Genomic DNA, 15,630 nt, shown 5'->3' on the forward strand with positions numbered 1-15,630 from the left:
CTTGTATTGACGTGACACATTTATCCCAAACTTTTTTTATGGTACAAAAATTCCTAAACTTGGACCTGCACATTTACCCTATGTCAATATTTTTTTTCCTTCCTCCTTCTCTGCCGCTGCCGCTACCATTGCCGCCGCCATTACCATTGCCGTCACCATTGCCATCGTCCTCATCGTTGCCAAATCAAGGAAGAAAACGAAGGAGGAAGTTAAAAAAAGAGAAAAGAAAACAAGAAAAAAAAAACGTACGAGTTGACATAATTTTGCCATGTGAGCGCCATGCAGCACTGTTTTCTTTCCGTCATACACATAAGATTTTTAGCGGCGTTCATTAATGGAATTTTGATAGAAGGTAAATGCGTCATACGGGCATAAGTTTGGAGAAAATGTGTCGTACGGATATAAGTCGGGATTTTTAATATTATTAGAAAAAAGTTTAGGTTGAAAGTGTCATACAAGTATAAGTTTGAGATTTACGGTGTGAAAAAAAAAAGTTTTGGGTTTTTGCTACTTGTTGCCTTCATATTTTTATGGGAAATTGTCAAATAAGGACCCAAAGTGAGTGCCTTTTTTCAAAAGAGGACCCCAAGTGGACAAAGTATCGATTAAGGACCCAAATGCCCAAGCTAGTATCAAATAAGGACTGAGCTCGCCGGGTATAATGTTCGTACGTGAACGCCGACATTTCCGGCACTTGGGAATAGGGGCAATTTTGTCCAAATTTTTTTTTATTTTCTTTTCCTTTTCTTTTCTTCTTCCCCGGTCGCCGGTCCGGCGACCGGGCCAGAGCTGAGGCCAGCAAGAGCTCGAGCTCGCCGGCCATCTGGGCGAGCTCGAGCTCGCCGGCCATGGCGAGCTGCCGGCGAGCTCCGCCCAGATCTGGGCGAGCTCGAGGAGGCCGGCCTCGCCCGGATCGCGTAGTCGAGGGCCGCATCGGGCGGGGCGGGGCTGGCGGCAGAGCCCGGGACTCCGACGGGGGCTTCCGTGGGGAGAACTTGGAGCGGGAAGGGGAGGGGGGAGGGTACCATGGCCGGCGAGCTCGAGCTCGCCGGCGCACAGCCTTGGCGAGGGCCGGCATGAGCTCGAGCTCGTCGGCCATCTGGGCGAGCTCTGCCCAGATCTGGGCGAGCTCGAGCTCACCGGCCCTCGCCATGGCTGTGCGACGGCGAGCTCGAGCTCGCCGGCCATGGCACCCTCCCCCTCCCCTTCCCGCTCCAAGTTCTCCCCACGGAAGCCCCCGCCGGAGTCCCCGGGCTCCGCCGCCAGCCCCGCCCCGCCCGATACGGCCCTCGACAACCCGGATCTCGGGCCCTTCCTCCTGAAGCTCGCGCGCGACACCATCGCCTCCGGCGACGGCCCCGCCAAGGCCCTCGACTACGCGATCCGGGCGAGGCCGGCCTCCTCGAGCTCGCCCAGATCTGGGCGGAGCTCGCCATGGCCGGCGAGCTCGAGCTCGCCCAGATCTGGGCGGAGCTCGCCGGCAGCTCGCCATGGCCGGCGAGCTCGAGCTCGCCCAGATCTGGGCGGAGCTCGCCGGCAGCTCGCCATGGCCGGCGAGCTCGAGCTCGCCCAGATCTGGGCAGAGCTCGCCGGCCGAGCTCGCCCAGATGGCCGGCGAGCTCGAGCTCTCGCCGGCCTCAGCTCTGGCCCGCCGGTCGCCGGACCGGCGACCGGGGAAGAAGAAAAGAAAAGGAAAAGAAAAGAAAAAAAATTTTGGACAAAATTGCCCCTATTCCGGTGCCGGAAATGTCGGCCGTTCGCCGGCCGGCGAACATTTGGCCGGCCGGCGAGCTCAGTCCTTATTTGATACTGGTTTGGGCATTTGGGTCCTTAATTGATACTTTGTCCACTTGGGGTCCTCTTTTGAAAAAAAACACCCACTTTGGTCCTTATTTGACAATTTCCGTTTATTTTTTATGGAGATTATTTAATTAGGCAGCTAAGACATTCAAATCTTTCCTTGTCAGCTACCATCTTGATCCTCACCCAATTCCTTACCATAATAATCCAAAAGGGATGACTTTTAAAAATGGCAAATTCCACGTCACGAAGCAGCTGAGATTCCTTCAAAAGGGGAATAATGCAGAGATTATGGTAATTAATTTAAGATTTAAGGCTAATCACTGCCAACTTTTCAAGGCCCACCAAAGCCCAGCCACCCATCATCACTACTGCTGAGTCACTCCCTCGCTTGCCTTTAAGCGCTCGCTACTTTTGTCGTTTGCGCAAAGGTCGGAACTTTAACGCACCCTCTTCGGTTCTCTTGTCTCTCTTGCTTGCTTTTGAAAGTTCTTGATCAGCGACGAGCGAGCGAGGAGATGGCGTGGCGGAGCAGCGTTCTGAGAGCCCGTGACCAGCACCGCCGCCTTGTCCCTCGAAATGGGTTGTCGCTCCGCGGTTCTTTCTCGACGGCCCCGTCGTCGTCGCCTGCCGCCGATGCTCGGCCTCAGTTACCGAGGTTCGACTATGTGCCGAAGCCGTACAAAGGGCCTTCGGGCGATGAGATTCTTGAGAAGCGCAAGAAGTTCCTGGGCCCTTCTCTCTTCTACTACTACCAGAAGCCCGTAAGTTGTCCGTGTGTGACGAGCGTGGGCCTTCTGTGCATGCAAAGTCTGTTGTAATCTTTGCTTTTGCCTCTGATGCATGTGGCGTTTTCTTTTTTAGATTTTTGTTTGGATTTAGATTGCTTTTCTGGTTTTCTGCTTGGAAGTGGCTCATTCTTGCAGCTTTTTCACTTGTAAGTGAATCGTCTACGCTTTAATTGGCAGAGCTGATCATCATGTATTGTTCCATACAGGAAACTATCTGTTTGATGGGTACTAAAGTAGGGGAAAAAAGAAGATGATTTTGCTTCGTTCATTTTCTTTTCCTAAAAGATGACTGCCCAAAAAAGACTTTCTTGGTATCCTCTAGAAATATGATGTTGGAGAGATTCTTCCTATCGATGAACTTCTGGGCTCCAAGGCCAAGAAGTTGTTGAAAAGCGAAAGCGTATTGCACAATAGTATGAAGAAATTCTGCTAGCTGAGTTTGATATGTGTGACGTGATCGACGTGGGTTGTGTCTGAGGTAATTGATCAAATTCTAATTCAGAGTCTCTGATCAGCTAGTGTGTCTGGAAAGTTTGTCTAGTCTATGGCCCAATTGGTGGTTATGGGTTTGGTCATATGTATTTGCAGCCGTGGTATGTAAAAAACGAGACTTTTGGACACCCTCTTGTTCCTTGCTCTGCGCGTGTGGGTGCGTAACTAGATGCGATTCTCCAATGTGCTGTTTATGCTCCGGGTCTTCGCAATTTCTTACAAATATCTGTTGTTGTTTGTACAGCTTAATATTGTTGAAGGGAAAATGCAATATCTGTTTGATGAGAACGGCAAGCGGTATCTCGATGCTTTTGCTGGGATTGTTACTGTATCTTGTGGACATTGCCATCCTGAAGTTCTGAATGCTATTGTGGAGCAAAGCAAGCTTCTGCAGCATGCCACAACAATATATTTGCACCACGCGATTGCCGATTTTGCCGAGGCATTAGCATCGAAAATGCCGGGAAACCTAAAGGTTTATTTCTTTGAGTAACATGCAAATTCTATTCTGAGATCTTGGAGTTTTATAATCCCGGATTATATTGATTCTTTTTGGCTGGAATGTTCATATGATGCAGGTTGTATATTTTGTGAATTCTGGTTCAGAAGCAAATGAACTGGCAATGCTGATGGCTCGACTATATAGTGGTAATCTTGAAATGATCTCCTTGAGAAACGCATACCACGGTGGCAGTTCTGGAACAATAGGCCTCACGGCACTAAACACATGGAAGTACTCAATCCCGCAGGTTTGAACATCATGTATTCCTCATCTTGATACGCGCTTTAGTTTATTATCAATAACAATGATGCGAAGGAGTATAAATGAGTAAACTAGTCATAATAAATGCGGATATTTTAAATGCTTGTTTGCTTCTCAACAAGCAAGAGATGTAATGATCAAGGTCAAGTGGTCATCAGTATGTCTTCTTCAGGAGCCGCTGGATCACTGCTGCCAAAATATTACTGTGGAAAACTTGGCATTGACAGTAGCAATTATCACTTGGGCATGATACATTTCTTTCTTACTTTAGTGATCTTCTTCTCTTATCTAGTCAAAATACAATTTCTTGCTTTGCAGGGAGAAATTCATCATGTTGTGAATCCAGATCCATATCATGGAATCTTTGGCTCTGATGCCAGTATCTATGCAAAAGATGTGCAAGATCATATTGATTATGGTACCTCAGGAAAAGTTGCTGGTTTTATAGCTGAAACCATTCAGGTCAGCATAAAAAATTTCACGTTATACTCCTAACCAGTCATCAATGCAACTGCTCCTGGACTTAGATTTGTTTTACAATAAAATTGCCTCTTCAGGGAGTTGGGGGAGCTGTGGAATTGGCCCCTGGTTACTTAAAACTGGTGTATGACATGGTAAGCAAGGCTGGTGGTCTTTGCATAGCAGATGAAGTGCAAACTGGATTTGGTCGCACTGGGAGCCACTACTGGGGATTTGAAACCCAGGGTGTCATTCCAGACATAGTCACCATGGCAAAGGTCTGCAAAGTCTCCTAGTTATTTTCAACTTTTCTGGTTGATCCTTCCAAAATCGTGCATTTCCATTTTCCATCTTATTGCGAGAAAAGATTAGTAAGATCTCGTGGTTTCTTCACGAAGTAGTAAATGTGCTTTGAATATGAAGAAAATGTAAGTTTTGTGTTGAAAATTCTACTGATGTGTGAATGTAGCGCACTTTTTGAATTTTCAGTAATTGAAATTACAAATTTGCTAAGGATAACAACTGTGCTCAAGGCCTCAGCTGACGAAAGCAAAAATGTTACATCCCATTAATATAGTGTACATAGATCAGAATACTTTTAAGTATCAAAGTTCATGTGCAGCGAGTCATCACATTGTTGTTTTCGTATTTTTCAATTGCAATCGCCAGGGAATTGGCAATGGTTTGCCATTAGGAGCAGTGGTAACGACACCTGAGATTGCAAGCGTGATGGCACAGAAAATTCAATTCAACACTTTTGGCGGTAATCCAGTCTGCTCTGCTGGTGGACATGCAGTGCTTAGAGTTATAGATAAGGAGAAACGCCAAGAACATTGTGCAGATGTTGGCTCCCACTTGACTGCTCGTTTAAGGGATCTTCAGGAGAGATATGATAGTAAGGAATCTCCAACTTTGCTTTGGAAGATTTTCCCCTGCCCATTTACTCTCAAAAGCATGTGTGTGTTATATTTGGGATATGTTCACTGGAAGTCCTAAAACTTATCATGAAACTGCAATTGAATTCTAAAGCTTGCAAAAAGGGCAATCAAGTCCTAAAATTTGTCAAATTGGTTCAAATGAGTCCTAAAATTAACATCGTCAAATTTACTAACGGAAAATGTTGACGTGGCGCAGATGTGGCTTATTTAAATATTTTCTCTCTCCTATGTGGCTAAAATTTTGACCAAATTTGATTTTTAATACTAATTTTATTTAAATTAAATATAAAAATAAGCAAAATTTAAAATTTCAAAAATTTTTTAAAAAAGGGAGGAGGATAGGCGGGGAGGGAGGGCTTGCCCTCCCTGCCGCCGTTGCTGCCCTACCATCGCCGGGAGGGGCCGGCGACCCTCGCCGGCCCTAGCCTGCTGTCGGTGAGGGTCGCCGGCCCCTCCCGGCGATGGTGGGGCGGCGGCAGCGGCAGCGGCGGGGAGGGCAAGCCCTCCCTCCCCGCCTATCCTCCTCCTCCACAATTTTTTTTATTTTATAAATTTGGCTTATTTTTTAAACATAATTTAATAATAATAATAATAATAATAATAATAATAAGTCACGTCATCACCACGTAGGATAAAAAATAATAAAAAAGCCATGTCAGCATTTTCCGTTAGTCAAATTGGATGGTGTTAATTTTAGGATTCATTTGAACCAATTTGACAAGTTTTAGGACTCGATTGCACTTTTTGCAAGTTTTAGGACTCAATTGCACTTTCATGACAAGTTTAGGACTTCTAGTGAACATATCCCGTTATATTTTAAGCTAAGTATACTTTCCTAAAATTTGCTGACTACATAATTCTGAACCAGATGCTTAAACTTTCTATCCCCTAACTGGTGATCGCTGATGATATCACTATTCTGAAATCGTATTGGTTTGGATGGGTGCATCAAGAACCTAGAGAAGCTAAGCTCACGTGTTCTCATAACAATTATCAGAGTGTATTTATGTTTTTTTTTTATTTGAAAAAGGATACTGGTTATGATGATATATGTAGTAATACCTTTGAGCTGTTGATTGTTGTGTCTTGGCCTAATTTGTAAGAAAGATGATAGTTTTGAGTCTTATAAGTTATGACTCAGTCATGTCGGTTAGGAAACTTGGTTTTCTAAGAGGAGGTTTGTTCCCTCTTTTATAGGATTCGGAATATATTGGTAGGATATGTCTTAGAGGCTAGATCCAGTGCAGCTTTTGGAGTGTTTGGAAAAAGTGAGGGAAGGGAAAGAGGAGAGGGAGAGGGTGCTTACTGTATAATATTTGTGATTGCGAGGAAAGGCGAGGAGTAGATACGAGGAAAGGATTATTACGCTGGGCCTGAGTCTTTTTGAATAGATGTTGGAGCTGTTCTCAGTGCTTAGCTTCTTTCGACAGATCGCTAATCTTACTTTTGGAACTTGGTAGTCCCTTCAACCTTTGAGAGTGGCGTCAACAACCATTTGATTGGGTGTGGGCAGTCTACCGAATTTTTAGTGTACTAAGATATGATTATGGTCTCTATATTTTTCCAAGCATTGTACTACTTCCTAAATCTGGTGGCAAAGGTGACTGTTGAAAGCAATCTGCGAAATTTTTCTGGTTGTCATTCTAAAACGAAAACAAAGATTCAAAATAGCTGCAACGCAGGTTGAGTAAGTGAAGTAGCGTGTCTGACATGTTCATGATGCCGGAACATTTCTTTACAGTCATTGGAGATGTAAGAGGCAGGGGCTTAATGCTGGGCATCGAGCTCGTCACGGACAGAAAAGAGAAGACGCCCGCTAAAGCAGAAACTGCGGTCCTATTTGAGAAACTCAGAGGTATATTGAACCGTAATATCCCCGTCCCAAATCTAGTTGGAATTCTGCGGACTTTTACCCATCGTACTAATCCTTTTTCTCTGTCTTCTTAATTCCTGATTCAAGAGCTTGGAGTACTGGTCGGTAAAGGTGGTTTGCATGGAAACGTCTTCAGGATAAAGCCCCCCATGTGCTTTAACAAAGATGATGCGGGTACTATTTTATTTCCCCTGGGACACAATGGGTGATAGTCTTTATCAATTAGTCTACGAATTACGCTCAGTGTCAGTTCTATAACAGTCACGGTGTACTTGCGTTTTGGTGAGTTTCAGATTTCCTCGTCGATGCTTTTGATTATGCCCTCTCCAAACTGTGAGCTGTTGGAATGGTCCACAATCTGAGATGGCCTTAGTTCCGCCGACCCATCAGTGAAGAAACATTCTCAGCTGTAGCACTGCTTCGGATGCTGCCAGTTTTTCCTGTTTCTGCTCAATCCTAATCTTGCAATGTTAATTTCAAGAATGTTAAGCTCGTTCGTCGATCCATTTACTGGCACCGTTGGCCTTAACTGTAATTGTTATGTAGCAGATTTTATACCCTTTTCGTTCGTCTCTTCGATCGTTATATTTAAAGGCTTCTTTCGGTAATTGGTAATTCTGTTCATAAGGGAATCATTTTTTTGTCAATCCATCAACATGACTAGAGACTAATCTAATAGTAAATCATAAATGAAAACATCAAGCCTCCTATCAGAGAATAAGACTATGGGAATGATGAAAGCATCATGTAACATTTGAAAATCAACGTCGTCCCGCTTCCCGCTCTTTTTGGAGTAATTGATACTTAGTAGTCAGTGTGATTACAGAGTAAAATAGTCAGACGGTACTAGTTCAAGGACCAGATCGGCTGATGTTTTGAGGCAACTTCTTAATACTGATAGAACTTGTGCATCTTCTTTTGCCTCTCCAATTTCATTTGGGTGCAGTCTCGGATTCACCCACTCTTTTTTGTCCGTGCTTGATTTTATATGCGTTCTTACGGGGATAAGGACACTGGAGTGTCATAACTTTCGTACAGTGCTTACTTAAGTGCCACGTCGGAGTAAAATGGATTATTTGAGTGTCATTTCCGGCAAATAATTCTACGTGAATTTTTTTAATGTTATTTTATTGATTTTTTTTCTTTATATATTTTTTCTTTTTCTTTCTTATTTTTCCTTTTTTTTTCAAGGTTGGCGAGGGTCACTGGTGACCCTCGCCGGAGGCCTTGCCCTCGGCCAAACTGGGCAAGGGCTGCCTCACCATCGGCCGGTATGGCCGCGAAGGCCTTTGGTGAGGCCATTGCGGTCTCGCTGGCCGCGAGCGAGGCGGCAAAGGCTCTCGCCAAATTTGGCGAGGCTGCCTCGCCCGTGGCCGCGAAAGCCCTAGGCAAGGCCATTGCGGCCTCACCGACCGTGAGCAAGGCGACGAAGGCTCTCACCAGATCTGGCGAGGCTACCTCGCCTGTGGTCGCGAAAGCCCTTGGCGAGGCCATCACGGCCTCGCCGGTCGCAGGTGAGACGGCGAAGGCTCTCACCAGATCTAGCGAGGCCGCCTTGCCCGCGCCCACCCAGATCTGGCGATGGCCTTCACGGTCTCACCGGCGGTGGGGGAGGCCGCGACGGCCTCGCCCAAGGCCTTCGCTGCCAAGGGCAAGGCGGCCCTTGTCCAATCTGGGCAAGGCCTTCACAGCCGGCGAGGGTCGCCGGTGACCCTCGCCGGCATCGAAAAAGAAAAAGAAAAAGAAAAAAATTCAAAAATTCAAAAATTATTCACATCAGCTTCGGTGAAGCTACGTATGATGACCGGCGTCCACGTCGGATTTTCCGGCGAGGCAAATCGCTGATGGCACTCAAGTGATCAATTTTTCAAATTTGTGGCACTCATGTGAGCGAAAAAAAAGTTATTATACTTAAGCGAGCGTCGTACGAAAATTATGGCACTTCTAGTGTTCTTATCCCCGTTCTTACGCTAATATCTCATCCCTTTCATTTAACAGACAAGTAATCCTGATGCGTTCGGTATCGACACCGCCCGCAAAATTTGACTTGAAGAGTTTTTGCAAATCTGATGATAACAATTGCCAGAAAATTTACATTCTGCATGCACGACGGACTTAATGCGTATTATGTTTAACGAAGACCCCGATCCATTATTTACAGCGAGATAAACTAGAAGCCCGAGTAAAAAGGCACGTTTCATCTCTACACACCTACGTTTGTCAATCATCTCAAAATCAATATAACTCTGGCTGACGAATCAACTGTCTAGCGACTCCAACATGAGCATCTGTTACTTACAGAGCGATCAATAAGCAGCGCAAAAATTCACAGCACAACTCCTCTATACACAACTATGTTCTGTCAAACTTATCAAGTACAGAATAACTCGGTTCACAAAGCAACTGTCGTAAACCTAAACTCGAGAACTACCCGAAACATCGACTACAGCACGCCCGAAAGAAGGTAGAGATTACAACTCCAAGATAAATGTTGGTATTTACAACTTCATTTTTCAGACGCCGCCAAGAAAAAATGATCGGCACTAGAAACTTTCCACATGATGTCTATAGCTGACATACAAAACGGCACCTTTGGCTTTGCTTATTATGGCTCTACGAGAGATTTCATCCTGCAAATATCCATGTCGACTTGATGAAGTGAAATTAAGCGGGTTCGCGGGGACGTGTAGTCCAGAGTGTACTTAAAGCTCGGAGGCGTTGGAAGTACTCCCCCAAGGCAAGCAGGCCCCGAGCGGCTTGCCGTGTCGTTAGGTGGTGGGACATTTGCTGCAGCGTTTCCTGACGTAGATGGTCTGCCTAATTGAACAAAGAAGCTTCGTTTACTTTCATTGCAAAAATAAAATGATTATGCTGTGGGATCATTCATTTGAACAAGTAGTTCAATTGGGTCATTCTGGTGTTATTTGGTGTAAAGTCCTTATTTTTCAGAGAATGCGATAAAAATGTCTACATACTTTCCGTTTTGAAACAAGTATCATCAAAGTCTGCTACCAAAAAAAAAAAAAAAATCATCAAAGTCAAGGTCATTCCCGTGTTTTCGGGTCTAAATCAACAAAGAATTGGAAGTACATTCTAAACATAGTCTTGTACTTAAGTACCTGATTCACAAAGCTGACCAGAGCTTCCAATTTCTCCATCGCGGTAGCCACCTGCGGGATGTAATTCCCTTCACCGAGTCGACCACCGGCCACGGCCTCGGACAGAGTGTGCTGGAGCTTATCCAGACCCTGCTTTAGGGCATCTTCAGCCTGTTGACAAGCTTGCTTGAGGCTGTAAACAAACGCCAATTGTGGTTCCGTCAAGGGGTCGAGCTGAGGCATGAGAACCTGGAGTGGGAACAATTTTCTAGTAAGAGATACTGGCAAAAATAACGTGCGAGTCAGAAATTCAGTTGAAGATTGGATTTGAATATATTGTCTACACGATAGATCTGCCACTTTGGAGGATGCACATGCACCACCCACAACATGTGATGCTAATCAAGGTCTGCTACTATAAGAAAGAAGATGTGCACCGCCATGATTGTGCATAGTCCAACAAGTAAAGACCATCAAATTTTTGTTGAGAAAAAAGAAATGCATTAACAGGTTGGGAAATGTTGTGCTTCTCAATAGCATTTAGTGATTAGCTATATCTATGAGGTCAAGACATAGTTACTAGGAGATGTAGACAATTTTTAGACTTGTGTGCAATGTAAAATAAGATTTCTTGTTCAAATTGAACCCTATATTACCTTAAGAAGTTCTGAAGGACGAAATCCCCCAATCCACAGGAAGAATCGCTCCGACGACGATCTCCACATTCCAGACATCACATAGAAAACATCGGCCTTTGATGCAGCTGTTTTCATGCGAAAAAGTTCAGAATAATGGTTCATGCCACTTTCCACGAGGATGCGAAGCTCTACGTCACTTCTATGAGCATTCAAAGCAGCCCTCAGCTCACATATTTGTCTATTTTGTTCCTCAATCCAGTGCCTGTACTTCATATCAAATGCAACGATTCCTACAGCAATCCGAGCATGGATGGTGTCAGAGAAACAGGAAAAGAGTAACCAGTTGTATGCGGGGGCTCAAATAGAGTTATGCCCGATTCACTGAGCATGCCAAAAAATGTCAAGCAGATCCCATGGAGATCTTTAAGAAACTTTTATTGATGCAAGTAAGCTTAATCAAGAATCGGTGCGCCACTGCCAAAACATATCCAGCCTTTTTTATTTAAGAGAAGATAAGAAGACAAGTCCTAAATAGAAAGCCATAGCATTTAAATTCAGGATTAATGAATGTAACATAATGACTGATTATCGAAAATAGATTACATCAGCTACGTAAAAATGACAGTAAGAAGCCAATAGTCTCGACTGTATCACTGAGGCATCTATAACTTTAGTACCTGAATTTAAAGATTCACCATATCCTGGATAAGCTGCATCTATTCCTGCACCCACATAGTGACCCTGTATTGGAGCATTTATGACTTCCATGGTCAGTGCAAGGAATGAAAGGGAACACACACGGGAAAAAATCTCTCATACCTGTTGCCTAGCTCGTTCAACCTCTTGTTCTAACTGCATAAGCTTCAAACGACTTGCTTCTAGCTGCTGAACATAAGCCTATAGAACATTCACAGACGGAAATTCAGGTCGAATCAATTGGCCAAAGCAGCATGGCAATACCAACCGCAACTGCTGTTACCTTTTTCCGCAGACGGCTTTTGCGCGCAGCCTCACGGTTTTGTGCAAGACGTCTTTGCACCTGAAGTATTATGATGTAAACTTGAAATGTAAGTGCAGTTTCGCTTAAGGCCATTGTATTTTGAGTGTGCAGACGGTGAATCAAGATAAGTGAACCGCATTAAGCAAAAAGTACCAAAAAAAGAAAAAAACAGAAGTTAGGCAACTCCATCATTAGGGAGCTCCGAAACCAAATCAAAGAATTAAGACCAGCAAAAGGAAGATTTACTTCATGGATATACTGCAACATGCAAGAGGAGACTCAAAACATAGAAAACAGAGGCAGGAGCCTCCAAGTGAGTAGAGGATGACGTGCTTACGATAGAAAAACTGGTGTCCGACAAGAGCGAGATTCGAACAGAGAAGCGCTTGGCGCCAGATTGCTCATACCTTATCAAAAGGTCTCGAGGTTTCTTGCTCATACTTGCCAGGAGTATCCAATGATCCATGAGAAGTATCCTCCGACTAGACAAAATTTGAACAAGACAGGCTGATTCAGACACGACAACTATAACGAGCAGCACGAATCGCAGCAACCGGATTCATCGAAATTGGAAAAGCAAGAAGGCGCACCTGGTTGTCCAAATTCGCGTGCACCGGTACAATCAGACCTGCCGGCGCAATAGGATTTCCATTCGGCTTGAAGTTCTCATCCCACATTCCCATTTGGTGAATGTGGTCGTACATCCCCATCCTTCTAGAAGACACGAACTGAGTGGACGTCGAATTCATGACCTCTCCAAACTGCAAATGGAAAAAGGAAGGGAAAAAAAAAAACCAAACGATAAGTCCCCCAACAGTTGTATTTACTGCGAACTCAGACATCGAAAACCATAATCAGCATGGCGATCAACTCACGAATGAAAAGGCTCATCAATGATGACAGTCTAGAAACCTGCGATTCCCCAAGAACAGCTCAACCCGACACGCACGCACGCACGCACGCACAAACACATACACAGACACGCGCAGAGCTCAAATAAGTACGAAGACAGAATCAAAGAGCAGGCTTGCGTAAACCACAGAAGCATCATCAAACCAACTAATGAACTTTCTTATGATCAATGATATTCACTTAAACCCACGATTTCTCGTCATCTTCTACGGAACAAACAGATGTTTCATGAGTTGTAGGGACGGACATATGTCACCACAACACACAAGAACGGAAGACCAACTGCTTCAGAAGCCCAAACAATTTCACTCCATACTTACTTTCACTCAACCCGGGTCCTTCTCCTTCGGAAGCTAACAAGCTCGAACCGCCTCCAAGCTCCCTCTCCCTCCCTCCTATCCTCTCTCTCTCTCTCTCTCTCTCTCTCTCTCTCTCTCTCTCTCTCTCTCTCTCTCTCTCTCTCTGTGGCTCTCTGTACTTCGATCAAATCATTGGAAGAAGAAGGAGAAGAAGACCCAGATGACCCAGATGACCACTCGAGCCAGGGAAGCCTTCCTCCTCACCCCACACGACCTCGAACCAGAGTCATCGTCCGGAATGAGAATTTGCACCACACCACACCCCACCTCCCCTCCCCTCACCTCCTCACCGCTTAAAAGAGAGAAGGAGAACCTTTGAAGCCCGGTCCTTTCCAAACGTTGCAGTGTCTGAATTCCTTTCTCTCTCTATCTCTCTCTCTCTCTCTTTTCCCTTCATTTGCTTCTCTTCCTTCTCTTTGCGTTCCATTAAGATAAATATATCATCATTATCAACGCTCTGTTTGTTGATATCCATCACACTTCGCACACAGCACGCACAAATCCTTCTTTATTTCTCCTCCCACTTTTTCTTTTTCGTTTTCATTTTCTTCCCTTCCTTTTCGCTGTTCTTGGATTATTATAATTGGAGGGACTTTTATCATTGTGTTTGCATTACATTAGCTAGTGTGCGCTACAGAGTCAAAGATACACTCATGCTCCACCACCACCCCGCTATTGTGCGCACCCCAGTAGACCCCCTCCTTAACCTGCGCCACCCCCCCAACCCCGCCGTCCCGATCAAGGCGGCATTATTATTAAGTACGGCCGGATGTACAAGCCCCCGGGCCGAGCTCGAACTCGATTTGAATGAAGGTTATGAATTTTAATCTAATATGCAATATCAATTTTTAATTTTGTGATGCGGTCCATGAACTTGTAATGTCATATCAAAATTTTTAATCTGTTTAATGTGATCTAAACTGCGAATAAATGCTCGATGTAGTGCTTAGATTATACGAAAATGTTTAAAAGTTCAGGGATTGTATGGAACATTGGACCAAAGTTCGAGGAACATGTTGAGCAGATTAAAAGTCCAGGGATGACACTGCACATCAGGTCAGAGTTTATGGACTACATTGAATAAATAAAAAGTTCGGAGATGATGGGCCTATATAGATATCGTCTGCTAATACACACTGCATGTTGGACCAAAGTTCAGGGACCATTAATTCGAATCGCACGACTCGAAACTCGTCTCAAGGCACCGGTGAAATTTGAATTGTTAGGCTCTCTACAAGAGTTCTATTATCGAATGCCTACACCACGGCATACGAATTATTATTTTTATATGAAAAAGGGCTAAAGCCGAATATAAAAATTTAACGTCGTAAATCTACTATCTATATTTTATTACCTAATAAAGCATGAAAAGAAATTAGTATCCAAGTGCTTATCAATTTCAAGATTAGAAAGCCGATCGGTATAGCGATTTCCTTCCCAAAAGACTGATCGTGAAAATCGGTCTTTTGGCTAATCGGATTTTGTTTGAAAATTTTTATTTATATTTCGATCCATTGTGTGTGTCTATATATATAATGGAAGTGAATGAAAATGTATTGAAAATGAAAATAAGATTAGTTCGACAAAAAACTAGAAAATGTTTGAATTTGGAAATTTTCCTAGGAAAGTGCATGCGGTCAAAATCCTACGGCTACGCGAAAAATTATTGTCTCTACCTACGGTGGTGTGGAAGGAAAGAAACACCTGCTTTATCTAGCGGCTGTTGCCGAAATCTGGCCAAAAGGCTGCCGCCCAAGTAGGGTGGTCCGGAGGGCCGGGGCGCGCGCGCGACGGAGGCGCGTGAGGTGGCGCCCGAGATTCCACCGGCCGCCGCGCATGGCGGTTTGAATGCTCCTGCCGCTTCGACGCTTTGCAGCTCGAGGCGAGCGAGTGGCGACACGCATCTTGGCGCGCATTGGTCTTTTGGCTTGATGTCTCGGTCAATTTTTATCTATTATTCCAGGAAAAAAGGAATAATTATATTCGTAGGTTTTTTCAGGAAAGAAAGCTAGCAAGTTAATCCGTGTAGTCTGGTCAAAATAAATCAATAAATAAATATGTATATTTATAAAATGGTGACCATGCATACCATATTTGTTTGGTGCCATGGATCTTTACGGTGGAATTTCTTCGTGACCCATCGAGCGGTCAAATCAGTTAATCGAATGCTTCTTCAATCTGGTAGTAGATCGTCGTGCGATTCCCCGCGAATTCACAAAAAAGAGCCGTGTGCGTAACTCAGCTACGCATCCCATATTTTCTAAAGTATTAAAACTTATCACGAAAGTGCAAACGGGGTTATGAAACTTTCAAAAAGTGCAGTCAAGTCCTAAAACTCGTTACGAAAGTGCAATCAAGTCCTAAAACATATCAAGTTTGTGTAATAAAGTCATTCCATTGACTCCGCCCAACTTGACAAATAGAAAATGATAACAACTTTCATGACTTGATTATACCAATTTACCAAATTTTTAGGATTCAATTGTACTTTTTGAAAGTTTCGGGAC

At 44.3% G+C, this 15,630-nt stretch overlaps 2 protein-coding genes across 2 annotated transcripts; one reads left to right on the forward strand and one right to left on the reverse strand.

Annotated features, from left to right (window-relative positions):
* Positions 1-2,215: 2,215 nt before the first annotated feature.
* LOC115667929 (alanine--glyoxylate aminotransferase 2 homolog 1, mitochondrial) lies at positions 2,216-7,724 on the forward strand. The gene is made up of 9 exons (XM_056312502.1): positions 2,216-2,564; positions 3,328-3,558; positions 3,662-3,832; positions 4,165-4,308; positions 4,404-4,583; positions 4,975-5,200; positions 6,985-7,098; positions 7,204-7,290; positions 7,410-7,724. The coding sequence occupies exons 1-9, from the start codon at positions 2,319-2,321 to the stop codon at positions 7,451-7,453; spliced, it is 1,443 nt and encodes a 480-aa protein (XP_056168477.1). The 5' UTR covers positions 2,216-2,318; the 3' UTR covers positions 7,454-7,724.
* Positions 7,725-9,407: 1,683 nt separating this feature from the next.
* On the reverse strand, positions 9,408-13,702 carry LOC115683069 (transcription factor TGA4-like). Its single transcript, XM_030607479.2, has 9 exons — positions 13,085-13,702; positions 12,443-12,613; positions 12,260-12,334; positions 11,832-11,891; positions 11,672-11,749; positions 11,530-11,593; positions 10,871-11,142; positions 10,236-10,463; positions 9,408-9,933 (listed from the first exon to the last, which is right to left on the reverse strand). Exons 2-9 carry the CDS (start codon positions 12,599-12,601, stop codon positions 9,781-9,783), a joined length of 1,089 nt encoding a protein of 362 aa, XP_030463339.1. The 5' UTR covers positions 12,602-12,613; positions 13,085-13,702; the 3' UTR covers positions 9,408-9,780.
* Between the last annotated feature and the right edge of the window lie 1,928 nt (positions 13,703-15,630).

This window comes from Syzygium oleosum, unplaced genomic scaffold (genome assembly GCF_021117445.2).
Source record: "Syzygium oleosum isolate NSW1041296 unplaced genomic scaffold, Sole_v2.1 Sole_v2.06, whole genome shotgun sequence".
NCBI lineage: Eukaryota > Viridiplantae > Streptophyta > Magnoliopsida > Myrtales > Myrtaceae > Syzygium > Syzygium oleosum.

Bases quoted from the DNA above. Each gene is read 5' to 3' on its own strand.
- LOC115667929 (XM_056312502.1), top strand. From the start codon at position 2,319: ATGGCGTGGCGGAGCAGCGTTCTGAGAGCCCGTGACCAGCACCGCCGC. The intron at 3,559-3,661 runs GTTTATTTCTTT...CATATGATGCAG, and splicing joins AAATGCCGGGAAACCTAAAG to GTTGTATATTTTGTGAATTC. The intron at 7,099-7,203 runs GTATATTGAACC...TCCTGATTCAAG, and splicing joins CCTATTTGAGAAACTCAGAG to AGCTTGGAGTACTGGTCGGT.
- LOC115683069 (XM_030607479.2), bottom strand. From the start codon at position 12,601: ATGAATTCGACGTCCACTCAGTTCGTGTCTTCTAGAAGGATGGGGATG. The intron at 11,750-11,831 runs GTAACAGCAGTT...AATGTTCTATAG, and splicing joins AAAGCCGTCTGCGGAAAAAG to GCTTATGTTCAGCAGCTAGA. The intron at 10,464-10,870 runs GTAATATAGGGT...TTCCCACTCCAG, and splicing joins GTCCTTCAGAACTTCTTAAG to GTTCTCATGCCTCAGCTCGA.